The sequence below is a fragment of the Fusarium mangiferae genome (assembly GCF_900044065.1).
Source record: "Fusarium mangiferae strain MRC7560 genome assembly, contig: FMAN_scaffold009, whole genome shotgun sequence".
Taxonomy (NCBI): domain Eukaryota; kingdom Fungi; phylum Ascomycota; class Sordariomycetes; order Hypocreales; family Nectriaceae; genus Fusarium; species Fusarium mangiferae.
The window spans coordinates 466544-493488 of NW_024573929.1; the positions used below are offsets into that span (position 1 = coordinate 466544).

The 26945-nt window shown below is 50.3% G+C and overlaps 7 protein-coding genes across 7 annotated transcripts; 2 read left to right on the forward strand and 5 right to left on the reverse strand.

Moving 5' to 3' along the window:
- Window positions 1-825: 825 nt before the first annotated feature.
- On the reverse strand, window positions 826-7084 carry FMAN_12252 (uncharacterized protein; the record flags this gene model as incomplete). Its single annotated transcript, XM_041834769.1, has 2 exons — window positions 826-6846; window positions 6899-7084. The coding sequence occupies 2 exons, from the start codon at window positions 7082-7084 to the stop codon at window positions 826-828; spliced, it is 6207 nt and encodes a 2068-aa protein (XP_041684999.1).
- Window positions 7085-8260: 1176 nt separating this feature from the next.
- Window positions 8261-11398, reverse strand: FMAN_12253 (uncharacterized protein; the record flags this gene model as incomplete). Its single annotated transcript, XM_041834770.1, has 1 exon — window positions 8261-11398. The coding sequence occupies one exon, from the start codon at window positions 11396-11398 to the stop codon at window positions 8261-8263; it is 3138 nt and encodes a 1045-aa protein (XP_041685000.1).
- A 938-nt stretch (window positions 11399-12336) lies between these two features.
- Window positions 12337-16785, forward strand: FMAN_12254 (uncharacterized protein; the record flags this gene model as incomplete). Its single annotated transcript, XM_041834771.1, has 2 exons — window positions 12337-12825; window positions 12880-16785. The coding sequence occupies 2 exons, from the start codon at window positions 12337-12339 to the stop codon at window positions 16783-16785; spliced, it is 4395 nt and encodes a 1464-aa protein (XP_041685001.1).
- A 295-nt stretch (window positions 16786-17080) lies between these two features.
- Window positions 17081-19545, reverse strand: FMAN_12255 (uncharacterized protein; the record flags this gene model as incomplete). The annotated part of the gene is made up of 2 exons (XM_041834772.1): window positions 17081-18149; window positions 18203-19545. The coding sequence occupies 2 exons, from the start codon at window positions 19543-19545 to the stop codon at window positions 17081-17083; spliced, it is 2412 nt and encodes an 803-aa protein (XP_041685002.1).
- Window positions 19546-20304: 759 nt separating this feature from the next.
- On the reverse strand, window positions 20305-21888 carry FMAN_12256 (uncharacterized protein; the record flags this gene model as incomplete). Its single annotated transcript, XM_041834773.1, has 4 exons — window positions 20305-20860; window positions 20911-21203; window positions 21254-21766; window positions 21817-21888. 4 exons carry the CDS (start codon window positions 21886-21888, stop codon window positions 20305-20307), a joined length of 1434 nt encoding a protein of 477 aa, XP_041685003.1.
- A 558-nt stretch (window positions 21889-22446) lies between these two features.
- Window positions 22447-23584, forward strand: FMAN_12257 (uncharacterized protein; the record flags this gene model as incomplete). Its single annotated transcript, XM_041834774.1, has 2 exons — window positions 22447-23007; window positions 23063-23584. The coding sequence occupies 2 exons, from the start codon at window positions 22447-22449 to the stop codon at window positions 23582-23584; spliced, it is 1083 nt and encodes a 360-aa protein (XP_041685004.1).
- A 1273-nt stretch (window positions 23585-24857) lies between these two features.
- On the reverse strand, window positions 24858-26552 carry FMAN_12258 (uncharacterized protein; the record flags this gene model as incomplete). Its single annotated transcript, XM_041834776.1, has 4 exons — window positions 24858-25983; window positions 26034-26130; window positions 26179-26382; window positions 26432-26552. The coding sequence occupies 4 exons, from the start codon at window positions 26550-26552 to the stop codon at window positions 24858-24860; spliced, it is 1548 nt and encodes a 515-aa protein (XP_041685005.1).
- Window positions 26553-26945: the final 393 nt, after the last annotated feature.

Here is a 26945-nt window from a genome sequence, read left to right on the forward strand (position 1 = left end):
CAATTTAGTCCCGGACTAGGAAAATGCAAATTGAGGAGAGTTGTGTATCCTTTGGAAGACAGTTTTGTGAAATTTCAGATGTCCAGTTGGGCATACAAGTCGCGTTGTTAACATTCGAGGTTTCGGATGTTCAAGAAGCCAAAGTCTCGAGGGTTGATATGGTGGCAACAAACTCCGTACCTCTTGGGAAGATTCTCAGCATGTCAAGACGCCGAGACCCTTACTGACCAGAATGTCTCGCAAGGGAGAAGCTGCTTACAGTGTATGGGTCCAGAAATCGATAGTTTGCAAAAGCTGCAGCTCAAGGGTTGCCACACACCCGGGTGTAGAGAAGACTCCGACCAGGGTGTAGGAAACCAGGCTTGCTGAAACATGTGTGCTATCTCATCGTAAACTATGCAGGTCTAGACCAAATAGTATTGATCACAGGTCTACGGAAAGATGTTGCCTTCGGTTTATCGGCGCAGCATCGCTTTGTCTGGACCACCCGGTGGGTTTGCTTGGGTTGACAAGGCACAATTCTGATTGCTCAGCAGCCTGCTCTACTTTACTAAGAGTTGAGCTTAGGCTTCCGTCAGACCACGGTTGCCTTTGTTGTAGCCTCGATACTCAATCTATGGCGCGGTTCAGAGAGCTTAGAGGCACAGTTGATAGCTGCTATTGACTGGGACACATGCTGAGTGATTCGATACTTCGCAGATATTGATTCAAATACATCAGAGAGAAACTAGCTGGCTCAAGTGTAGCGGATATATACAATTTCAGAAGCAAAGCAGAAAGAAATAAGCGAATGTTGAAACATGGCCTGTAAATCAGCAACTCTCTTTAGTTGCAAAACACTGTTGGAGGACCGATATAGAATCGCTGTGGATCGTTCAAGATGACATCGGGCACATTATCGCCAATGCTCTCGTAGGCTTTCTGCACCTTGAAGCTCTCCGCGTCGGTACCACTGTGAGCCAACTTGATGAAGCTGGCAAGTATACCTTTACGGTATGGTTTAGTGAAGAGGGGCTCAGGAGCAGCAGCCTCCTTTGCTGCACCGGCCTCTGTCAAGAGGATTGTGTCCATGGGAGGCTTCTCCCTCTTTGCTTCAGGCTCTAAGCCCATAGCGCCCTTGACACGAGACCACTTGACACTGTCTCTAGCATTGGCATGATCAAGATAGCGAACGGACTTTTTGATCTTTTCGGGTTTCCATGGTGGAGCATCGTGGTTCTGTGGCATGGACTTGAACACAGGGATGGACTGCTCAGGAGCAGAAGGAGCTGGTGGGACGAGAGTCGCGCCGACGAGATGAGAGACTTTAGGGGGCATCCTATCAGGCCTCATGTAGTCTGCCGTATTCTCCGAGTAAGGGCCCCAGTAGTTGGCTGGCAATTGATCTTCAACCTTGGCTACTTCGCGGAAGGGAACGATCTTCTGTGCCTTGGGATTCCAGACCTTGACGCTAAACGTCGATTTGATCTTTAAAGAGTCATTTGTGTCCTCCTTCATCTGCATAGGTCTGCTAATGATGGAGTTGCCACTGTACTGAGTGCCGCTGCGTCCCTCAATACCAACAGAGTTAGTTGGTACCGCGCTTCGAACCGAAAAGATGAAGTTGTCGCTGCGGACGTGCCAACGCTCTTTCTCGGAAGCCACCTTATTAGAAGAGGCTTTACTAACTGTGTCGCTCTTCTTCTTATCATCTCCAAGAAGACCAGACACGGCTGTGAATGTATGAGGGTTGACAATGGTATTGTCTTCTTTCCGTTTATCACCTGCTTCCTGTAGCACAAGCTCCATAAGCTCGCGTAGGCTGATAATCCTCTTACCCTCAGAGGATCCAGAACCAAAGCTGACAGTGAAGCTAACTACGGACAGATCAAAGTGAACTTTGCCGTGGATTGGTGGTCCTTCAAGGTGTAGAGAGGCTCCAACATTGACAGAGATCTTCTTTCTGAAGCGCCAGACTCTAATCTCGTAATACACGCCTGCAGATACTGCCATGTCTGCCACATAGTGTAGTGGCTTGAGGTTAACCAGGAAGTCGGCGTGGGCGTCAAAGTGTGCGCCAAGAGGGCCAGCAGAGAAGACTGCTTGGAGCATTCCTCCCGCCATGATGGCTCCTGGCGTGATAGCTGCATATGCATTACCAGTGACTCTAAGATTCGAGCTCAGGGTCCACGAGATTCCCAATCGCTGTGGACGAGGGTAATGCGCTGGAACTTGGTACATAGGATGATAACCACCGAAACTAACGACCCAGTCGCCCGAATGTGGGTTGTTCTTACCAAACCAACTTCTAATGGCAAATCCACCAGAGGGACGGCAATCCTTGTTGAGGATGAAAGAAGTGGGATTGATGAGACCGTCAACTGAGAGCTCGCCATTGACAAGGTCGAGTTTGCCAACCACAGAGAGATCAATGAGAACAAGAGCCTTATCGGGGCTCGCACGTCGAGGGAGGGTAGCAGTCGCACGAGCAATCAAACCAATGTCAGTCTGATTAGGTCCGAGTGCTACTGTTGCAACAGCACGCATATCGATAGCCTCACAAGCTCGGATGACAAGACCAAGTGCCAACCAAATGGAGCCCATGCTAGGTGTTACGAAAGCACCGGGACCTGTCAGTGATTTAACAGCCTGGTCCATGTTGAAACCTCCCTTCTGGTCGAATCCCTGAATGAGAGGGAATGTGGACAACTGCTCCACAGTAGGTAGCCGAAGACGGGAGTTGTAGCCAAAGCCAGCCATTAGTCCACGAATCTCTGCCCAACCCATAGTGAAGATGAGTCCCTCCATCATAGCGTAGATGAAGAATGAATCATATTCTGGTGTACCTGTTGCGGCGTTGGCTGGAACTTGCTCATACGAGCCAAGTGCTGCAATAGAAAAGGTGCTCAATGAGATAGCAACGCCTCCAAAGTATGCCTTAGTGCCGGGCTTGTGGTGAAGAGCACCTGCGATTTGGATCGGCATACGAGTGAATGCCATGTCAAAACCCTCTACTTCGACGTCGATAGGCACATGGAGAATATCATGGAGTCCGTGGATCTGCTTAGAGTCGAGTCTGACAACAAGGTTGAGACCCTGGATACCAGCACTAATTGGCCCGATGAGAACACTAGCATCAAGATGTATGCGCAAGACTCCGCCTTCGTAAGACAACGAGATACCCGACAGAGTGAGAGGTCCTTTCTTCTTCGCAAGAGCAGCGGTGGTCGCTGGCGCACCGCCGCTAGGAACAGATGATTCTGTGGATGTCGTCTTCGCTTGAACTGGAGCAGGAGTGGCCTTGGAACCAGAAGTGGCTGCACCTGTTGAAGTTGTCTTCTTCTCCTTCTTGTCCTGGCCAAAGACGTGGTCGAGGAAGACGCCCTGGCTACCGACAAGACGGAAGTGGAAGCCTTCGGACAACTCTTTATCCTCGGGCCTCATCTTGAATGGTTGGTCAAGGAACATCTGGGCACTTCCGTTCAGTGTACTGATATCCCCCTGTGTGAACATGGTATTGACCCAGAGGAACTCAAGGGCATCGAACGGTATGTCCAAGTTTCCAAGGATCGGCAGCTTCGAGATAGAAGGTAGAGGTCCCAGAGACACGCGTATCAGTCTCTTGATAGGTGAGGGTTTATCAGTCTTTCCGGTGATAGGAACCAGCTGAGCGAATTGGACGTGAAGCATGCCAAACTGGAGCTCGGCACCGAAAACTAGATGTGGATTTGTACCATTCAGACGAGTCACGACAACGTCGAACTTGTCCTCCTTAGGTTTAGACGTTTTGAACGTTGTTCCAGTGACAAAGCCTGGGAGTATATCATGGACTTCCTGACCTAAGAGCTTCTGCACAGCGTCGCCGAGTGTGAACTCCTTCGACGCCTTACCAACTGCTGTGATTTCTTCATGTAGTTTGGCAGTAAGAGACCAATTGTTCACATCCGTACGCTTGAATCTTGTCTCCAGCAGAATACTAGCGATCTTGAGGTCCGCTTCAAAGCCGACCCTAGTCGGCTGGCCTTTGCCCGCCGTAATATCGAAGGCAATGCGCTGCAGCTCAATGCTCTCCAGGATAGACATCGCATGTGTCTTCTCTTCACCAGCAGCGAACAAAGAATGCAGAGCTGTCATGGGTATGTGCGCTGCGTGCGCACTAAAAGACACCATGCTCTGTTCTGACGAATACATGATCATTGCCTCCAGTGACGCTGGCTGATCACCTTCCTTGAGAGGGAGAAGGGTGATGGCTCCGTCAAGAACAATATTTAGTGCCTTTGATGCATATACGTAGTTGACAGAGAACCCCAGCATGGTGTGGTCGATCTGTAGGGAAGGGATTTTGGAAGGATCTGAGATGACTGAAGTTTCGGTCGGCTTTCCGATCAAAGCTTCAAGGCGACCACTGACGCGCAGAGACTCATTAGAGACATAGAGATCGGCCTCGGTAATCTCTGTGGGAACGCCGAACGGTAGGTTCTGCACGAAATTACTGTCGAGGTAGCGTAGCGACATGTATGGCTCTGATGGGTCAAGATAAGAGAATTTGTCCCATCGCTCGTAGTCAAGATAGTACTGCAGTGGAGGGTTGCCCTGTCCCATTACATTTCCAACACCGCTGAACTCGCACTCGCCTGAAAACACGCCAGTGCCCTTGGTCCAGGTGAACTCCATAGTGAAGACTGAATGCTTGTCCTTTGGTACAAGTACTTGCATCGAAGCTTCGAGCTCCAAGCGCATGCCGGCCAAAGTTGTACCACCAGCCGGGTTGTTCTGAAGTGTGACGGTCACTCTTCTCCAGTATATGTGAGAAGTACTTGCGTTCTGAGTCTTGGATCCATGCCCCGTATTGGAAATAATCTTCTCCAAATCGTCAATTGCTTTGCCCACTTCAGTACAGGTCTTCTTAATCCAGTCCTTAAGAGCTGTCCACTGAAGCGCTTTGGAGTAGCACACGAAGAAGACATTTATGTGATCTTCTCCGATCGACACATACATACCCATCGCGCGCTTCTCGCCCTTGATGTCTGGCTCTGCAGCGATGGTAAGCTCTCCGATAGTGAAGGCATCTCCCCACGGACCAGATGATGGAGACACAGTCCTCTTAGCAATGACAGACATCGGAGGGATGTGGTCGTTCCAGCCAGAGAGATATTTGTTCAACTTATCGACTATTCCTTCTTTGAGGTCGAGAGAGGCTTCGAGACGGATACAGCATCCAGACCCTGAACCAGGGATATACCACATTGCATTGCGAGCTGGAGTACCAGCTAAGCCACCAAAGGTGATCTTCGTCATTTTAAGCAATGTCTTGAGCCAGGCCTTGGGGTTTATGTGAGCGACTGCGCAAAGATCGGCAAGGTTCTCGAATCCACAGTTGGCAGAGCTTGTCTCCAACCCAAGGAGGAGATGGCCAGGGTAGCGATCAATGCCAGTAAGCGTGGTAATCTTGGCATCTTTTGATGCGTGGGAGAACCCAGTCTCAAACTCTTCATTGAGTACTTTCGCATCAGTAGAGAACACAAGCGGCACGCTTTTTGCATCTTTGGATACCTTGACCTTGAGGCCGGTCATTTCGACAGATTTGCCATCCGAGCCAAATTTCAAGTTGACATCAGCACTCTGAAGGTAAGATGCATTTTCGTCAAGTTTCCAAGCTGCGCCAAAGTCTCGTCGCAGAGGATCACTCAGCGAGAGTGGGAACTCGGTTATGTTGGTCTTAATTGCTTCCAGTGAAGTCTCAAAGAGTATGGGTCCTGACGAAGTCAGAAACGCTTGAGTGCCGGTGTCTGGGGTTGAGAAGACGATGTGATCAGACGGGACAGTACCGGCGCTGATACCTGGTGTCGCACTGCGTATTTGAGTTGTCTGACCCGTTGCTGCGAGCATGTATTGGTCTTTGAGGGGTATAAGCTGTTGCGGAGGGGAAGGGAAGCTCGGTGCGCTCGTAGCTGGGTTTGTAACGGGTGTCACGGCTGGCCCAGCAGGAGCTGAAAGTGGTGGCAGGACCTTTGGCTCACTTGATACTGGCGCAGTCACAGGGAGAGTTGCAACATCTCCCGCATGTGTAGGTTGCTGAACAGTTGCGCCACCTGGGGCTGAGGCTGGTGGTGGGATGTTTTGACCACTCGATGCTGGAGGAGCTGCAGGTGAAGTCCCGACATCTCCAGCATGTTTAGGCTGCTGAAGACCCGGTCCTGATTGAACGGGAACGTCAGGCTTGGGGGCAGGAATGACTCCAGTCCCAGGTCCAGCAATAGTACCTGGAGCCACAGGGCCAGCAGAAGGATTTGTCAATCTTGGATCTACTGCCGAGAATGGAGGCAATAACCCGCTTGGTGCCTGCCCGCTTCCTGGTGTTGGAGCTGTGGTGGGCAAGCTGGTCGATGGACCACCAGAGCCAATTCCCCCCGACTTATCACCTCCAGTCTGCCCAGGAAGTACAGGTCTATCGGCAGCAGGTGGCGATGCTGATCTACCGGCTGTCTGTGTACCAGAGGAAGCGTAGCGAGAGCCTCCAGAAGGAGCTCGAGGTCGTTTGTCAACGTCGCCAACTCTTCCAATCACTGGCCGTCCATGGCCGAGTGATCGTCTACCAGGTTTGGCACGATGCGGAACGTCCTCACGAGGCTCATTATCTTCTAGCCATTTCTTGACTTGACGATGTCTGTGGCGCTGACGATGATTATGCCCAGAATGATCATCAAAATCGGCATCTAACGAGACATGATCCTGTTTACGCTTGACTGTAGAGCGTGTCCAGTCCCTTTCACCAAAGAAACGACCAGGAGTGCTCACGACTCTGATGCCGCCAGCAGCTTCTGCGCTTGTATTTTCATCAGAGTCTGAGCTCTTTGAAGTTATCGACTAACCATCTTCAATTAACTTATGCTTGCGACTTTGAGATGAGTTCACTTACACGAGTTTTGAGCGTAACTAGCCTGCCAGGCTTGTTGAGCAAGCTGCCTCGCCCAACTAACGTCGAAGCAATAAGCTCATCAGCGCTGAACACAAATGTTTTGTCTACCAGAGTTTCTTGCTGATCTGGCAGTGACGGCGGCCATTTGTCGCTGGCCGATCGTCTGCCATGAATGTGGTGGGCCATTGTATCTCTGTCAAAGCTGCGATGCTCGAGATGAGCTTCGTTTGCTATGAACAAAGATTGTGATTAGAGAAAGACTGTATCAGTGCCAAGGTCTGTCACTTGGGGAGCTGCGTGAGATGAACGGCCAGATGCTAAATCGCACACATAGGCCGAGCAGAGTTCACGCCGATCAAAGCTGGACAACCCCGGACTGCAAGCTATTTCGGATGCAGTCTTCAGCCATGGCCTAGAACACCAACTTCGCCCCTTCTCTATCCCTGCTCGTGTAAGTCACTTGAACAGATTCAAGGTTCCAATTGCTGAGATGAAAGTGAGCCAATGCTCCCCAATCGGCGTATGCAGCTTTCTTCCAGCCATCACATATTACTCGAGACATGCAGCAACTAGCTCCAATTGTAGGACCGGAGTTTCCGCTGTTCGATAAGTCATTGCGTGAATCGATAGTCTACGGAAGCGGGCGCTTGCGTATAGCATCGGCTGTTGGTTCATGCGTCGAGTCGAGGCGTTCTCGCGAAGTGGGCGACGGTACGGCCCTCAATGGAGCTACGTGATAGGTGGCGTAAACGAGCATTGAGGTTAGTCTGCTCTTCTTTCGTCTTAGATAAAACGAAACTATCGAAAAGAGCAAATTCCAGTTGGAGGGGAATGCCATTTTGGGATGGCAAGAGGGGAGCTGAGCTTTAGCTGCATGCAGGGTCTCGAACCATTTCTCCGGGGTGTGCAAGACAAGCTTTTAGGGGTTTGGCGTCGAGACCCATTGAGTTTACAGGGGTGTAATGCCCTAGACTGTTTGTGTAAGTGCCCTGTGGGAATGTGCAGGACCAATTGGGAGCTGATTTTGGCTGGGCCATTTACCCTAAGGCTGCCTCTCGAGAATAGATGGGAGTTCCATTCTATTCTATGCTGAATGAACAGCTACCTAGGTGAGTAGAGAGGCTGGAGTCTCTAAGAAAATATTCAAGGCAGAGCTCCTTGCAAACTTTTAATGCATAGTTGTATTGTACTACTAAGTGAACAATTTGTGAGTATGTCGCAAGGATATAGCACGCGGATGTTGTGAAGCACCCATAAAGCAAATTCGGAACAATGTAATTTCACAATCTGTAGGTGACAATACATCCCAATTGAGACAGCAATACTGGAGATAAATATTGAATATGTACAGAATCCTCCTGATTATTCCTTACGCAGCGTCCATTTATCCATAACTTCGGTCGTAGCTACTACAGAAACTTCGTTACCATCCGCCTTCTTACCCTTCTCCCACCTCCCATAAACCTCCTTTGTCTTAATCTCAACATCATTACCCACAACACCATTGACCGTCGCCCTCATAAGCATGAAACTGGCATCCAACCCCTCCGCGAACGTAGCGCCCCCTCCAGCTGTCCCACGGGGCTTCAAATGAACCACCATCTCAGCAGGCGACTCTTTCGTAGCCGGTCTATGTGTCGTAGCCGCGATCCACTGTTGTCTCGGCCCAATGGCGCGCACAGTAGGTAAAGGTGCTAGATGGTCGAGAAGATGGGATGGATCTTCGCCGATGGGGATTGTGACTTCGATGGCAAACACTTCTGTGCCTGCTGGGACGTTGTTCTTGAGCGTAGGGATAGCTTTGATGGAGAAGACGATGTTTTGAGGTGTGTTGGACTGCGGTGGTATGTTGCGGCCTGGGGAGTCTTGAGAAAAGGCCAGCTTTTTGAACCACGACTTCATCTTGGCTTCTGTACTCTCAGGTAGATGCTCGGTTACCGGTTCGCGATTATCTTCTTCTGGATCCGGCTGTTCAGGGAAGATGACTCGAGGTTTGCTCTCTTTGCCAGCGGTCACATTGAAGTTGAGTTTGACGCAGTGATCGCGGTCCAGCAACTGCGTCGCGATATACACCACTTTCGAGTCTGGTGCTGGCCTATTCCAGGGGACACGGTCTTTGTTTTGATCAATAAAGTGATCCATGATATTAACCAAGAGGTGAGGAGTGAGGACACCAGTGTCGTGGTTCCAGATGGGTTTGAAGGGGAAATCAGGAGGACTGATAACAGCAGTCCTGCTCCACTCGATGTCATTCTCTACTTCATCTTTTCGCAAAGCGTCCTTGAACTTCTGCGTCATCTTCAAGAATGGCTTCATCTCGCAGGTAAACTTCATCGAATCTTTTTTGACGGATCCCACATTGTATCGCTGTTGGTGTGGTGGTAGCTTGAGCTTGACGGTGTAGTCTACCAATTTCTGATCCTTACCCCGAGCCACGAGGCAGAGAATCATGTCCTCGTTGCGTGTTCGATACGCGCAGTTCAGAGGAGTGTCTTCATCTGATCCTGGAAGTTTGGTAGTAATGGTCATCTCGAGATCGGGGAATGATTCCACGATACCACTCCGGACGATGAAGCCTGAGCCACCGATTTGCACACGATCTGCTGGTGCCCTTTCAAGATACAGGTTGAAAGCCCAGCGAATAAGATCGCGGACAGGATCACTGCCTCCTCCCATAGTGTTGGCAAGACTCATAGCGCCGTCGACAAGGGCGTCAATCCAAATATCATCCATGAGAAAGCAGTTGATGCTCTCTTTCGCAAGGACAGCAGGGTCGGGGAAAAGATACGTCGCTGGGACTAGCTTCAAAGACATGAGATTATCGATGAGCCAATTGAACACGAGACCCAACTGAGGGATTGAGGAAACGACGGGCGTAGCCTGGCATAGTTCCAGAGTCCTATCTTCAAGCCAGGGCTTCGCTGCACTCTCAAGATGTCTGCGCAGTTTCTCAAAGGTCATCACGCCTGGCGCTGCCGCCATGGATGTTGCTGGAGGAGAAGCGATCTGCCATCTCAAATCTCCATCTCTCGGCAGGCCCTGCATCTTTGCCGCCACAGAGCCCTTGAAAAGCCCATTAAGTTTAGATAGTGCGCTATCAACAACGGCGTCCGCCTTGTGCATGAGCTGTGGTTGCTCATTCTCTGCGTCCTTAACCTTCTCGGCATTGTTCCCTGAGGCCTTGGACTTCGTTACGGCCTTCATGCACAGCTTTCGGCGGAGGTAGGCAATGGCCGTTGAGAACTTGGCATCGCGACCTGCCAGTGTTCGACCCAGCTCCCAGGCCGTATTGTACGAGATATCAAGAATTCTGGCTGATGTGTCGATGATTTGCAGATCGGTTCCATGGACGCTTGGCTTGATGCGCGCTTTACGCGATAAACTTGGAAGAAGAGGTCCTCGGTACAGCGCCATGGACGATTCGCCGGCAATGTCGCGGTGTCGTACAATGGTGTACCCTTCTGTGACCCTTCGCCGAACCCACGCAGCCGAGGGGTCGTCTGGTTTGTTGGGATCCGTTGGCGGAAGTTTGATCGCCAGCGGGCGAATGCTCTTCGGATCAGCGAGATTTTCGAACATCTCAAGTTTCTCAGTGTGCTTCTCCCAGTTGAAAGTCCAGGAAAACAGAGAGACAAGAGCGACTGTTGCTGAGGCCTGGCTTGCAGCTTTCCAGTCGATGCGACCATCCAAGGTCTCAATTGAGACGATGTGCGCATACACTTTGATTGTCTGATCTTCCAAAATATATGGCCTCGCCCGATGGCCAATGAGCGTGCTGAGTTTATTCGTAACATGACCACTTTCATCCTTGACACCGCTGTCTGTGATGTACGTGAGGAGTTTATAGCGATCCAAGTCTGCCCCTCCCTGTTGTTCAGTCTTGCCAGCTGAGTCTTGACGCTCAAAATACATCTTGAACGCGCTGCTCTTGACAAACAGGAAGTCAGCAGTCGCTGGTGTTCCATCACCCTTGACCGGCACATCAGTGTCGGAATAGTCATTCTTATGACACCACTTTGAGCGACTGCTGTTGAATAGGCTCAAGGGAAGTGTGAATGATCGAGTACCAGAGGGTTTGGCAGCGCTGGTCACCTCCGGAGGCACACACAGATCCTCATCTGTAAAAAGAAGCAGAGCAACCCATGGCGTTGGAGCAGTGCCCGGAGTATGTGTTTGCGATCGTTCCCAAGGTGTCGCGCCTTTGAGAACGACGTGAGGAAGCGTTGTTGCGCTCACGGTGCCCAGATTTGGCGGATAGAATGAGTGAACGAGCTCTGGTGGTATGGCGTATGGTTGACACGCCTTGACTGTGACGGGTTGTGTTGATACCAGTTTCTCAGTGTCATTGCCAGATTTGACTTCTTGAGTTGTGATGATCTCATATTCGCCCGGGGGCATTGGAGGGATTTCATAGGCATAGAGGCGAGCTTTCGCATCGGCGTTGTCGTAAGCAGTTGAACTGCTGGACGACGCCGTCGCGATTTGCTTAGTACTAGACATACTGCCACTTCAAGTGAGAAATATGATGATACTGCAAAGGGCAGTAAAGTGTACAATGAAGGCCTGTTGGCCAAGCTCAAATGCAGGATTGATTGATGTGCCTTGGATGGAGATGAGTATGAAGGCTTCACAACACAGGATTCCCAGAGCTTACACGAAGCAGACCTGTCAATGGCAATCAACTTCACCATGGTGCCAATCTCGCAATAGAATGTGTGATTCTCCAAAGCCGATTTGTGTCTAGACTCAAGCCCATGTTCACTGCATCTATCCCTGTCAAGCGGAATATAGGTGATATCCCTAGAACGTGAGACCTGCATCAAAACTATCGAAATAGTGAATCACGCGCTTGCTAACTTGCCGTTTAGAACTTGAGCGGATACGGCGTTTCCGTTTCGGTTGAGCGAGAGGCAAATCGATGCACACGCCCTGAGCTAGCGCTTGGGACTAGGCGTTTCTTAGCGAGCGTCCCAGCTCCCGGGCCGCTAGTGGCCGTTCAGCCAGCCGCTATAAGGGGTAATAGGGAGACGCTAACCAAGCATTTGGTGGTGTGTTGCCGTTCTTCCCGTAGACCTCTGGGGGAAATGTTCCGCTGGGGGTGACAAGTATACCGTGTGTATCGCACTGTCCGACGACTTGGGGACTGGACCCTGAAAGAGTGGTTGGTAACTGGGCCTCGGCCTCTGTGTCTCAGTCGCGTATCGGAAGCTGAATGAACCCTAGCTAGCATCTTACGAGTATTGCTCCCGTGCTATTAGATACTAGCGATGGCTAGAACTGGCAGGTTATCTTGTGCTGCGCATCTAATTGCCAGTAATGGGTGTGGAAGCTTGAGGTTGATTACTCGCCATTGACCATAACGACCATCTTCACTATCGCCAACATACGACCAAATCACCGTCCCTTCTCCATCAAGTTTGTTGGCACATAGTTTCTCAATGACAACGACGATGGCTTCTAAACCTCCGGCAGTCGACCCAGCAGATGTGTCAGAAGATGAGCAAGAAACTCCAATTTACTTGGAGACGCCATCTGCTCCCAAACCACAGAAACCCGTCAAGAAGGCCACAGACATCGACTGCTGGTCCATGAACCTTGATGCCTTCATTCTGAATAAGCACATCTTTAACAAAGAGCACTTTATCGCGCCACTAAATAAGCCCGACAACTCCTCATTTCTGGCTGGGGAGTTCTCAGCGCCAGATGCGATTCCCAATGTTGACATTGATGGAGCGTATCCATGGTACTCAAACTCGCGCATTGCGGATATCACGCAAACACCGGAAATTGATAAGGATGATCGAAATAACTATGATCACATGTTGCGCAATGAGCGATTGGGCGTCTATCTACATTGGACGCTGCCGCAGCATTTCCGTAATGGAAAAACGAAGGATACTGATGATGAAAAGGCGGGAGATGTCGCAGTAAGTGCACCGAAATGCGGCACCAAAACAGAATGAAAGGCTGACTAGCGACAGCAAACACATGTGCCAGATCGTTGGATAGTCTTCAGATGCATCACTGAAGCTTCTGAACCCGGCGCTCCTGCGTTGGCGGCCTTCATAGTTGAGAGCAATCGCATTCGCCATTTCGGCGGACACTTTGACCCTTCCACAGACGATACTTTCGATGTCGAGACCGAGGCTTCTCCATTCATCGACCAGAAAGTGTCAGTGGAAAAGCAGGTCGACGTGTTTATGGGTATGAGGCGCAAGTTCGACGATGATTGGAATGACCCCGATCCCAATGGCCTCTACCACTCGCCGTTAGCATTGCTGGACTCTGCCAATCCCCTGTTCCCAGACTTTCAGCATCACAACTCAAACATCTTCTCCATTCACGACGATGTCAGCTGGAAAGATAATGCAGGAAAGATCATTCAGCCAGCGTCTGCGACTATCTCGTACGCTGTCTTTGGCTATCATTCAACGTTTCATTCGCAGCATGACGAGAAGAAGTCTATTACACACGGTGCCATGTACAATGTCAAGTGGACAAGAGACAAAGCGCCCGAAAACTCAGAGGCCCTCAACATCGCCAGGAATGTGAGCGATAAACAGCCCATAGCTATGGGATCAGACTCGCTGGAAGCGCTCGAGGCTTATCTCCATGCTCTCCCAGAGGATGCAACTCCTGTGGAAAAGACAGCAGCCAATCACAGTCTGGAGCCCAAGCGCTGGAGCAACAACGACTGGATTGCGCTCATAGACGAAATGAAGATGGCAATCGGACAATCCGGTCAAGGTGGACTTCTCGACTCTCATGTACCGCAGAACCTCAGAGCAGGCTTCAAACCTACAGACGGAGGCAAGAAATGGCGCTTCAATAATGACAAGGTCTCCGCGGATGGAAACGACCAGCCCATCAATCCCAACAAAATGAAGGAACTGCATGTTCCTACCCCGAACGAAATGAGAGACTTGCTCAAAGCGGATAGGTTCCAAGCATATATCGATGCTCTAGACCGCCAGGAAGGATATCTTCGCCATCGTCTCTTCTGCGAGTGGTGGAAGCGTCGGGCCCGTGTACCAGGAGGTCGATGGGCAGAACCTTCAATTCGCGCGGAATGCAGCAAGAGAATCCGCGATGATCTAGCAGCCTTGAAGACAGTCAGAGAATTGCGCATCAGGTATAACCAAGACCAAGTGCCTGCCGATCCTGAAAAGATGCACGCCACTGCTCGATCAGAGTTCTTCAGCCGTACGTCTCCTTCCATCGTCGTGGGCGGACTCGGCACAGCGTGGCCTTCAGAGTTTCTCGTCAAGAAGAACAATGAGGCTAGGCCGCTGAGCTCACTGCCGTTTACTGGCCAACAAGGAGCAAAGGTGGTACAGGAATGGCTGAAAGAACTGGTCGGAGCCAAGCCAGGCGATGCGAATAATCAACTGTGCATGGTCCACGGCATGAAGCTCTTCTTCCAGAACCCAGAATTGGTGAAGAAGATCGTAGATGCGCAAAAGTCGAACAGGGGCCTCATGCGACTTCCAGCCCTGTTTGAGTCTATGGACAGCCTTAACGCTCTCAATTATACGGCGCCAGGCTGGGTCCGTGTCGGAGTTGATGCGCTGATGCAAGAGTGGGCATATGCTTTGAGCATCGGCGATCCAGAGAAGATGAAGGAGCCCAGACCTGCTTACTACAACAAGGCAGATACTCACTGGAATGATACACAGCCATGTCGTGTGCTATTCTTAGAGTGGGAGGTTGAGTACTACCATCTACCTAAGCGATTCTGGACATTGCAGAGGTTGAGCGATGGCACAGCAGACTACAGAATTGCACCGGGTGTCAACATCTCATCCTTTGACATGATGGACCTTCACAAACGCACTGTCTCAGGACGAAGCATTCTGCGCCCCAATGCTGAGTGGGCGATGACAACGCTGGCACAACAGCTGCTTGACAAGCTAGATGACGAGTCTCTCGAGAAGGCAGGTCTAGCAGGTGGAAAGACTAAGATTCTTTCTCAGCTAGAAAAGGCACTGAAGAGCCTTAATCTCGTATCCGGAAATCTTGACGGTTTCACGGATCAACTTCTGACTCTTCATGGTGGAATTCACGTTTCCCCATACGAATCCGAGACGCATCCTCCACGCAACGAGAAAGAGAAATCACTTCTCAAAGCATTACTGGAGTCGCAAAATGGTCACGATGTCACTCCATTCGGGGAAGACGTTTGTTCCATCGATAAGGCAGAGCGGGACTTCAAGCCTGTTACCCACGGCCAGGCACGCTTCACAAAGTTCAACATCGTCGATAAATTCGGCCAGGTCGTCTCACCGATCCACACACCAGACATTATCAACAAGACCAAGCCTCTATATCCCTGCCTCGGTCGCACAATCGCGTGTCAGCCGAACGAAGCAGAGGGTGGAGGCTTTGCCAACAGTGTGGAACTAGACAAGGAGCACTGCTCGCAGTTCTTCCAGCTCGGCCATCGGATCAATCAAGACGCGAGACTCAACGTTCAATTCGTGGTGAACTCCGCTGATGTTGGTGCGCATCACGAGACAACGCAGTTCTTTAGTGGTGATTTTGAATCAGGAATCGGTCAGAGACATCATGTCTGGCGCCCTACCACAGAGTACGAGGATCCTGTCTGGGGCTGGCTTATGCTTGACTTTCGCACCATGGGCATTCAAGTATACAACGCTGCTGGTGAGAGTATGGGCGAGGCCCTGGTGCCGGATAATATTCACGGCAAGGCATATTGGCAGGTTCACTACGCTGAGGGTGACATGTCTGAAGCAGCCAATGAGTCGTCGCAATTGCAACAGCTCATGAAGCGCATGTCTGACGCCAAGTTCCTCGTTGGTCTATGGGCAATGCTTGCTGATGCGTGCCAAAATATTTACAACGACCCTTTGACTGGTGATGCGCAGATGCTCAATATGGTGGGACGCCCGCTTGCGCTTGTCAATATCGGCATGAACCTTGAGCTTGCTACGCCTGTGATGCAGTCGCAGAGCTATCAAGATTTGTTGAAGAAGGAAGAGATCAAGCTCGATGAGTACAAATTTGAGGTCCTTCTTGGCGACAAGTCAAATCTGCGCGATGGACTCATCGGCTACTTTCCTCCATCGCCAGAGCCATCTCCGCCAGTCGAGCCCGCTCCCATTCCACAGCCTCAGGACCGCGTCACAGACAAAGTCCCCGATATCAATTGTGTGTACACCGAGTTCGGTTATCCAGGACGTAATATCGTTGCAGGCGACAACCAGAAACCAGACTCGTTCGCCTCGCCCAGCTCGAGCAAAGTGTACCTCTCACCTATGCACGTCGATCCCTCCAAGTGCATCCCTGATCCTTCCAAAGAATACGCCAAAGAATACGACGCAGCTGCAGCTTATCATCGCGGCATCTGGAACCATCCTTCGACTGTTGTTCTCGGCGCTATCGTCGACCCTTATCAACCCGTTCATATCGCTACTGGCATTCTACCATCAACAACACTGAAGCTTCCCCAGTGGATCATTGACCAGACTCTCAAGAAGCTGCGTATCCTTTTGCGGGGTGGACCTGTCCTTACCAGAGCGGATTTACCTGGCATCGACACCAGCCTCGACTCATGGAAGAAACCTATGAACCAAACCACGGCTGAAGCATGCATTCCCGCCCTAACGGATAAGGGCGAGTGGTCATGGCTACAGCCCAATCTGGCGGCGTATACTTTGCCTGGAGATGATGATGAGTACCTACCCCAGTTCGTTCCGTACAACTTGAAGTCAGCGCCTTCAGATTACCCTCTGGAAATGGGCCCGCATACAGTGTTGGAAGGTTTCTACAAGTTCGAGCTATCTCAGATGAAGCCAAAGGCGGAGCTGAGGCCTGGCAATCCAGCAGAGGGTGGCGACGCAAAGCAACAAACCGAAATGAAGAAGTAGTTGAGAAGCGGTGGAACGTGAAATACGATTGCCTGGTTGCGAGTTCCTTCACCTGTACATAAACGTCTGTCGGTCTTCGGGGGCTAGTTTTGCTTGCGTAGTTTCTCTTGATACAATACCACAATGCTTATTCTGAATCTCGCATACATAGCTCTGACGCTACTACTTTAGATTGGTGGTGAGTACACGTTGTTACGATCAGACGAGAACGACTATTTGTTATGGAACTCGTTGCTCAGAGGTTATTAAACGCTGTTTAAATCTGTGTGCTATTGTAAAGCCCGTCACTCTATTCTCATCGCTTGAGTCCATGCCTCTGAAACCAATTCTGGTGATGCTCCTCCTCCCACCTCTTCTCCGCCCTCCTCAGCGTCGCCGAAGCATCCCAGAAATCCCTCTTCTGGGCCACATCCCTCGCCGTCCTCCCCTTATTATCCTTAATCGTCGGATCCGCCTTCCAATCCCTTAACACCCTGATAACCTCCCTCTTCTCATCATCGCCTTCCTCCGCCGCACTGGCAGCATAGTGCAACGGCGTCCGTCCATCCGTTGTACGAGCGTTAGGATCAGCATGCGCGTCATCAACCAGTAGTTCGACAAGCGCCGCAGATGCGTAGCGCGCTGCGAGGTGGAGGGGCGTTCGGCCCCCGTTGGCGCGCGCGTTGGGGTTGGCGGAGGAGTCAAGGAGGAGCATTGCTATGGCGAGGTGGTCGCGTTCTGCGGCGAGGTGGAGGGGCGTGAAGCCGTTTTGGTCGCGGGTTGAGGGGGAGGCGTGGCGGAGGGCAGAGTTGCAGGCCTGAATGTCGCCGTTCCATGCTGCATCGAGGAGGATTTCTTCAGGGTCTTCTATCGGCGCTGGTGGCCTTGGAGGCTTAGCTTCCACTGGTGTCGGCTGCGCAGGTTTGATGCCTGTGGGTTCTTCCTTCTTCAATGGCACCTCTGTTGGCTCTGCAACTTCGGTCTTGGGTGATGGTGTTGGAAGATCGGCCAGGTCATCGTCAACCTTGAGCTTCACACCTTTTGGAGACTCGGGAGGAGCTTCATCGGTATTCTGTTGAGCCTTAGGTTCACCAGCATCTTTCTCGGCTTCCGTTGGCTTGTCCTTAGACGCCGCATCTTTCGCAGTCTCAACCTTGGGCTCAGTTAACACGTCAGCGGGTGTTGGCCGCACGGTGTCCTCATCGACTGACTTCCGATAGCGTCCCACGGGAGGAGGGTCCAAGTCAATTGAGCCCGCCCTGGACTTTGCACTAGGCTGCGCTGTGCTTGACCGTCGTGCATCACGAGAATCTGAAGATTGCCCAGGAGCTGGTGGTGGTACTGGGTTGTTAAATCCGGGAGGAGCGGGTTTCATTAGAGCGCGCCTGGAATGGTTGTCAGCAAAGCAACCGTGCAGGTAAGTTGAGCTACGACTTACGAGTAAATGTTGACCATGAGCTTGCTAAGAGCCGCCAATTGCTTCTCCAGCTCGCCATCAGCCAACTTGATCTTTTCTTCCCACTCATCCTTATATTTGTAAGAGTTATAAAACTCCTCAAGGCCACCAAACATGGTCCCTTCTAGCCCATCACTACTAATCTCTTGAAGCAGCTTCGTCATTTCATCGAGAGCAGCTGTTGCGTTCCTGATCGATTCATCAATTTGCCTCCGCATGGGCTTTGCATCATCTCCCTCGATGATGTCAGGCCGTGCCTCGAGTGTGTTCTGGATCTGAGTGATGGTATCTCTTGCCGTTGTCGCCTTGGCTGACAGTTCATGGATCTCCTCTGGGGTCTTTTGGAGCTTCATGAACCAGTCTGTCCACTCTTTGGCAGTATCGGCATGCTTACCCAGCGCTTCGATACCAGCGTAGGCAGCGACAGCTTGAGGGAAATGTTTCATAAAGTCAAACCCCTTCTTCTGTGATTCATTCTCAGTCGGCTTCCCGGCTGGCTTTGCTTCCTGTTGCTCTGGCGATTTGACAGAGTGCCTTCGAGAGGACGGCTGTGAGTTCCCAGCCCCGGAATAGCTGGGTCTCCTGCCTGTCGCCGAGTTATGCGTTTCATGAGAACGAAGCGGCGAGTCTCCTCTTGATCGAGGTCGTCCTCGTAGCATGTCCGCTGCCAAATGAGGTGCTGGTCTATACACTGACGGAGGCGATCTCTTTCCCGCCCCGGGCGGACGCCTTGGTGAAGGCGGTGGCTCATAGGACGGACGTCTTCTTGGATCAGGTCGTGAGCTGTCCGTCGGGTAAGACCTCATTGGCGGACGAGCGACCGCAGGCTTTGCAGAGGGCGGAAATTGTGGTGCTTCAGTTCCATAAGGTCGCGGCTTTTGACGTCTTTCTGGAGTCGGAGATCTACGACGAGATGTAGGACGACTCTCATCCTCCGACATCCAGTCCGAATCTCTCGTCATGCGGCGTCTCAGCGCTCGCTGTATAGGCGCGGGCGGAGGTGGCCTCGCTTGAGGCGACACTGACCTGAAGCCTGAGTCCCTACGCCTTGGTCGCTCATAGTAGGACTGTCTCGGGCTTGATGTAGGTGGATATCGTGGTCGCCGACTTTCAGCTTCATAAGATCTTGATCTTTGTGCAGCGCCTACTCCTGGTGGAGGTCTCAACGGTCCCTCATTTTTTATCGTTGGTGGCGGATGACTTGGCGGGGGTCTCGAGTAAGACGCGCTCGGCGTTCTAAGAGGCGGCCTTTTCGGCGCAGGCGCTGGTGCAGGCTGAGGTTTCGGTCTGGTAGACGACCTCAAGGACGGAGCTTTCTTTGGCATTTTGCTCACAATAAAAGTGCCAAATCTCACTTGCACTTTGCAAATATCGCTCAGGTACAGGCCTCCTCTTAAGAAACTGCAGATAAGCTAGCGACGGGTAATTCGCAAGATAAAACAGGCCCCAGGGACCGGCATGACGCCATGGCATGCATGTCACAGGCCCTATAGGAATCCGGGGCATCGAATTAATTGGTTCTGTAACGAGGGACGGGGTGAGCAGTGTGACGTGTCTGCTGATCCACCTTAGACCGGGGGATGATCAGAGACCCTTTTTGAGCGGGCCGTGACGGGGACCAAGGAAGATGGACTGGGGATCGATGTACAATTATATCATGCTATTCTTTACGTGAATATGGTTGGATTATTTGTCTGCAAATATTTGAGCAGGCATATTGTAGGGCCTTGATCTTGAGATCTTGCAGATGCAGTGCAACTCTTGATGCAAGAAGCAAATCTGAATACGTCTGTGGCTGTGTTTGCTTGCATGTCGCATGATGGATGGCCTCATTCGAGTTGGTCTTGTTGCCTGCCGCTGGGCTATGTCACATGATGCGCGAGTTAAAACTGTATGATCGATGCCTAATCCTGGTGAGATCAAGTTAGTCGTGTAGGACGATTGTCAGCTGCCAAGGTCACAATCCCAGTACACAAATAGACTCATTCTAGGCAGGAGATCGTCTGCGGCATATTTTCGCAAAGTGTAACAATGGTGGAGAATTTATTCTATGATATGCACTATAAATAATATTGAGAGTCCTATCAAGTAGATAGAGGAGAATCTGAGTATGACGGCGGACTCATCCGTGCCCATACACCCATCAAGTCAGCCCTGAAAGCCGCTGCAACAGGAAATGTCCTCTCAACCACCAATAGATTCTGCATGATACAATCCTGCTGCCAACCTTGCCATGACCGCGCACCCGCAACTCGCAGTGGAAAAAGTACCAGTAACGGAGAGATGGAAGAATTATACAGAACAATATTTGTATGCGTCAATATGTTGACGACATGCATTTGTATCTCTTCTTCGCTCAAGTTGGGCGCCACAATCCCTTTGTCCTGCCAATATGGAATTTCATAGTCGAAAACTCCGGACAGGTAGATACTTGTCGCTGCGAAGAATGCTTTGGTCAAGGATGAGAAGCTCCCATTCATATTCTCACCAGACTGTTGTTTTGAAGGTCCGTCTTTGGCTTCCCAGTCGACGAGAGATTGTCTTAGACGAAACCCTTCTTGAGCAACAGCAAAAGCTTCGTCTAGATGTTTCGTGACATTAACAGAATCTGCGTCCGAGTGATACAGCAGGTTTATCGCCCTAAGATTAATCATTAAAAACCATGCTTCATAGAAGAAGGGATTACCTACCGAACACGAAGAGTTGAGCATGAGACGATGATATCCAAAAGTTCATCCAAAGAGTCACTATCGCCTTGCTCTTTGGTCCTAATCTTGTGTGTGAGACATCTCCAGTCTGGTTTTGCAAGAAAAGTTGGCTCATTAAAAATTATAGCCCGGCAGACTTCAAAGATTCGTATTTCGGTGAAAAAGCGTTGTCCATGACCTGATTTGCATGATGTTGGGCCTGCAGCGACAAGAGCTTTGGAAGTACCGTGGACTAGGTGTTGTATCCATCCTTCGCCGGTCGCATCAGTCATGAGCTTTAATCTGTTAGCTTAGCCACAGCAAAGTGCCCTCGAAAACTGCTCACCTCGAACAGGCCAAGCAAGTGAGTAGTCCACAAGATGCGATGCCGGGCGCTAGGTTCTTGATCAAACTTCTCAAGGGCATTTCTCAAGCCCAACACAGATTTTGAATAGTGATGAACAGCCAAGTTGTAAGTCTTGCTTGGGTCAATACCCTCTGATGCGTTCAGCTTGACGGCCTGCATCGCCCCTAACGAAAGAACAGCATCATGAAGAAATGTCCCCGATCCTTGGTCTTTCATCAAACCTATCACATCAGTGAAGATTTCTGTTCTCGGATTGCAGCTGTTCCGCCGTAGGAATGTGTCGAAGTAGTGAGAAAGATAGTAGATCTGATCACCTGTAGGGTTGATATCCAGCCGGGGAGGCTGGTTTTTGCAGGTAGCAGCTGGAACCCGAGCCACGGTCTTTTTACCCGAATCATCCTGATTAATCCAGATCTGCTTAGGCTTTTGCTTCTCGAAAGCACACTCAACCCTCCTTCTCACACAATTACTGCACGGAACACTTCCAGAACACTTCATCACAAGGATCAGCCATGTACGATGACGAATGTCTCGGTACTTACCTTGAGATGGCTTGCAGCACATGCAAGGCACCGCGATCGTTTCTTACGTCTATCAAATGGTCCAACCGGCATCTTCTCTTTACTCGCTCGCTGCGTTGATGCAGTTGGTGACTCGACAAGGGGAGAGGCTGGGTTTATACTCAAAGTGGTATCGATTGAGCGAGATGAGCTTGGCATGTCGCGATACCCTTCTTGGAAACAATTGAGCGACGCTAGTGCCCTGAGCCAATCATGGTGCTAGCTTGGCGGGGAGCTGAACTTCAACTTTCGTCAGCGAGTAAGCTCGGGCAGAAAACGGTTCTTGGCAAATGGGGCTTTTGGGGATGAGAAATGCCAATTCGCTTGAACTTAACTGCTTTGAGTATGGTAGAGGCTGTGTTTCTGGAATGATTATGGAAGATCCCACGGGTTTTGGGTTTGAGCCTTACCGACAACGTAACGAATCCTGCGAGCTTCGGCATCTAGTACCAAAACTTCAATGCTACTTTATGATGGATATCTTTTCATCTGATTATAAGATGCCTTCCATCCCTCTCATAGATGTCTCTATTAACAACCTCACCGACCATTCCAATTCACATTACCTTCTTTCATTCACTCCAACAAAGTCACTTACTTGACAACTTCACTATGCAGCTCTCTCTTCTCTTTCTTTCCCTTGTCGGCGCCGGAAATGCCATTCTCCTCCCCAAGCCAAGCGGTCCATACGGTACTGCCCTTCGCATCGAAGGCATGACCGACAAAAGCCGCATCGACCCTTACGATCCTAAGAAAGGTCATAGACAAGTCCTGGCCTCAATCTTCTGGCCCGTTGACTCATCATCTTGCTCAAACAAGGTCGTCCCATACATGCCGCCTGCTACAGCGAAAGCATACGGACAGCAGGTAGCACAGATGGGTCTATCGAATGATACCTTTTCAGCCCTAGAGTTCCAGGTCTGCAAGACTCCCATGTCGCAGAAAGGATGCGAGACCGAGAAAAAGTCATTCCCTGTTGCCGTCTTTTCACCTGGTGCGGGAAACTCCAGGCTGATCTACAGCCTCATGGCTCGTTCGCTGGCTAGTTATGGCAACATTGTGGTTCTGATTGACCATCCCTACGATCCTCCCGTTGTTGAGTTTCCTGACGGAAAGATCATCAAGGGAGGAAACATCCCCGATGACCCGAAATCTAATCAGCAGCTGGGTTCGGTGTGTATACCTCTATCGTCTCGTGTCGCACAATGAATTTGCTAACTCTTCATAGGTCAAGGCAAAGGACATCTCCTTCACCATCTCAGAACTTCTACGTCCCTCTTTCCAAAAGAAGGTCTTTAAAGGTCTTCCCGGCTCAATCGACAACAAGAAAATCGTCGCCCTCGGTCATTCCCTCGGCGGTGCCAGCGCAGCTATAGCAATGCTATCAGACAACCGAATCCGTGGCGGAATGGACCTGGACGGTCAGATCTTCGAACCTGCTCTCAGCAAGGGACTCGACAAGCCATTCTTTCTTATCGGTCGCCCTAACCACAGTAAGGAAGACACCACATGGAAGACGTTCTACGCCAAGCTTCGGGGACCCAAGAAGGAGACTACTGTCAAGGACACTGTTCACGGATCGTTCACTGATTACCCTCAAATCCTCAAGGCTCTCGATCTACCAGCGGCTGTTGTGAAGGCGGTGGAGCAACTTGTTGGAACTGCCGAGCCTTCATATCTTCAGAAGTTTCTTTCCAAGACTGTTGTGGATTATATGAAAACTTCTTTTGCTTATAAGGGCAAGAACTAGATAGACCCTCACTCCCCTTACACCATGGGACATACATAATCAGGGCATAGTGTCACTGATCGGACTCTCTTATCACTTGTATAACTTTCATGCCATTTGCGCACTTTTAATTATGGATTTCAGAGATAAAACTATAGAATTGAACTTAAGTATTCGCCACCCTTCGTATCTCTATCGTGCATGGGCTTTGCGCAACCCTCGCCGCCTGAATCTTGAATCTAGGGGCTGTAAGACTTGAAGCATTGACTGGCTTCAAGGCCATTCAGGTCAGGTCAAGCCATGCTATTATGGCACGATCAGAACATTCTAAAGTCTTTTCAGCTGCGCCACTATGGTTAGTGTTGGCTTGAAAGCTCAACATCGTCATCCGACGAGTTCATTTGTCCAAGCAGTGAAGTCACTCTACGTTCCAATGTGGTCGTTGGTGCAGATGATAACTCCACGACACTATTTTGATCCAATCGAATTAATCCTTGTATATAAGCATTCTTGGGGAACATTTAAAAATGATGTTCGAGCAGTTGTTACTAGATCTATAGAGGCAGCTGTGATTAAAAGTGTCAACGCTATAACTACCTACTAAGTGCCAGGCTAGGACCCGTCACACCATGATCTGTCAGGACCAAGGGACTCTCAGCTGCGCCATCGTCATTAGTATTTGCACCGAGACCCTCTATCATGCTTAAAAATGCCTCATATAGATAAGCTTCTTTCACTTTCCAGTCGCACTGAATGTCTATGACTAGGTTCTCTCGGCTGGATTAAGCTCTCAGCTACAGGTCTCAGCGGCAAATAGCACTTCTAGCTCACAACTTAGACATTATATCAAGATGTCTGACTAATTGCTATAGTATAAGGCTAATAAGAGGAAAGCCTAGATAATGACTCTTTAGCCGGCCTTAGAGGCGTATAAAAACGTGCCTCCAATCCCGCGGCCAAGGAAGGTTAGCTCAACACTACAGAATGTCTATGACCTCCATATGAGAAGATGAGAGAACTATTCAAGAATTCACCCAGAAGCGGCCGCCGGTAACGCAACCCAGCAGCCGCTATCATTTCCTACGAGATTGGTATGTCGTCAGTGGTGGCGTCGTTCGAGACTATTTTGATGGCCTAAAAATCAACATAGACAGTTCTGGCTGACCGAAAGTTGAAAGTTGATTGATAGCTTCTGAAGATAAAATCACGACGTCGCAGAAATCGGATCTATAGTGACAACAATAAATAGATTCAGGCAGCCTTTCTGCACTGTATTCCCCGAATACCGAACTATCTAGTACGGCCACTTGAAAGAAGTAGAAATATTAATAGAAAAGGGCTCCGCATCAGTGAGCGACTTCACCCGTCCAAGCATATGCTCCAACTGTCTAAAGGCAGCAGGCGGCGCGTACTGCGGAACCATATGTCCACTAGTCTTGACCGTCGCCAAAGTGAATCCTCTCTCTGAGTGGACCGACCCCTGAACACTACCACCCGCCCAGTTCTCAACATTGCTCTCCGTGTTGTTGATAATCGGAACAACAAATTCTGCACTCGGTGCAGTCTGGAAACCCTGCTTGCCGTTCCACTTAAGACCCTGGACGGCTAGGGCTGTTGTGTTGGAAGTGATGATATAATCAGCCATACCGGATCCGATCATGACGTTGTTGGTCTTTTCAACGAGAGTTCGGAACTTCTTCTCGTGCTCGGCGGGGTCGTATCTGTCGTCGTCGCCGACAAAGACTGGGCCTGAGCACGATGCCCATTCCTTGGGGTTAGCTGGAGCGTGGATTGCCTTGCGGACACCGGGAATGTTGAAGAAGAGTGTAGCGCCGGGAGGAGTGTACTGAACAGAGGGAAAGCCGAGTACATCCCAAAGAACCGGGCAGGTATCTTGGACGTGGTAAACGTTGAAGCAAGGGTTGATGACAGTGTTGACCTCTTCGAAATGAGCCGTGATGTCGCATCCCTCGACCTGAACAGGCTTCCAAGGCGCCGGAGGGGGGGGATATGTAAGATGAGCCTCACGATACTTATCCAATCCACACTTCTCATTATCATTATCAAGGATCTTCTTGTTTTTATCCGGAATCGCAAAGACACTTTCCCAATGCCTGAAGAAGCCTGGGAAAGCAGCATGGTCAAGGTGTAGCTTATCAGCATACGGCATGACAGGATCGTAGTAAAGAGCGCCCTTGACGTTATAGTACTTCGTATCCTTCTTATCGAGCATAGCAGCGCCGACGTAGGGAACATAGACACCGGCGTAGCTTTCACCGGTGACGTAGAGCTTCTTGCCTTGCAGGCCGAAAGTATCGACGAGGTTCTTCCACCATTCGACGAATTGGGCTGCTGTTTCAGTGTTGTTCTTTGCTGTTACATGGCCAGTTGAGAAGCCGGTGCCAATGGGATACTCAACCCTGAAATAAATTAGCTGGGTATGATACTTTTGTGAAGGGTGAGATCCTACCAGATGACGTTGGCGAGTTTGTGCCATGACCAAGCGTTTGGTACGGGCTTGTAAGTTCCATATTTCCACGAGAACGGGCCATTCTCTTGTGTAAGACCTAAAGTCGCGTCAGTAACGAAACAATCAAAGTGGTTGTCAAAAATACCTTCTAGAGAGGAGCAGCCTGGTCCTCCATTGAACCAAATCACGACATCGTCCTTTCCAGCTGGGTTAACAGTCGGGAAGAACCAATAGAAGAATTTGGGATCTTTGGAGCCAGTCTTCTTCCAGTCAACAGGGATTTGACCAGCATAGCTTTCGCCGATATCAAATGAGACTTCGGGGATTCCAGTCGATGGGACATAATAAGCTGGTAAGGTTTAGTTCCGTGCATCAGGTTCATCGCGTCATCAACTCACGAGAAGTCTTTTTGTTGTAGTACTGAGAATATGCAGGCTTTGATGTACGAGGTTGAATAACCGAAGCATTCGTCAAGGCAACAAAGCCCAAGACTGACAAAAGAGCTGTCTTCAAACCCATCTTGACGTACAAGAATCCTTTACAGTTGAAAGAAAGCCCGGTACTGCCGGACAAGACAGGCAGCACAGTTGATATTTATACGAGATACATAATAATTCCCCGTAACACAGCCCGACAATCAGAGGAACTTTTGCCAAGATAAAGTCCTACTCACAAGGGTACACAGCGCAGTAAACAAGCCAGCACGGAAGTTCGGCATGAATACTTATCTGTGCCTTCCTAATGCAGCTATTTGCGGGGTCCGTGATATCAGCATCGTGGTACGATAAGCTGTTCGTGTCGATCGCTAGGCGGGAGGATCCAATTGGCTGGGCCGTTTGACAAAAGTTCGATGGAGGGCAATTGACCAATTGATTTGGGGAGAGGCTTCGCTTAGAGTTTTGTGACAAGAAG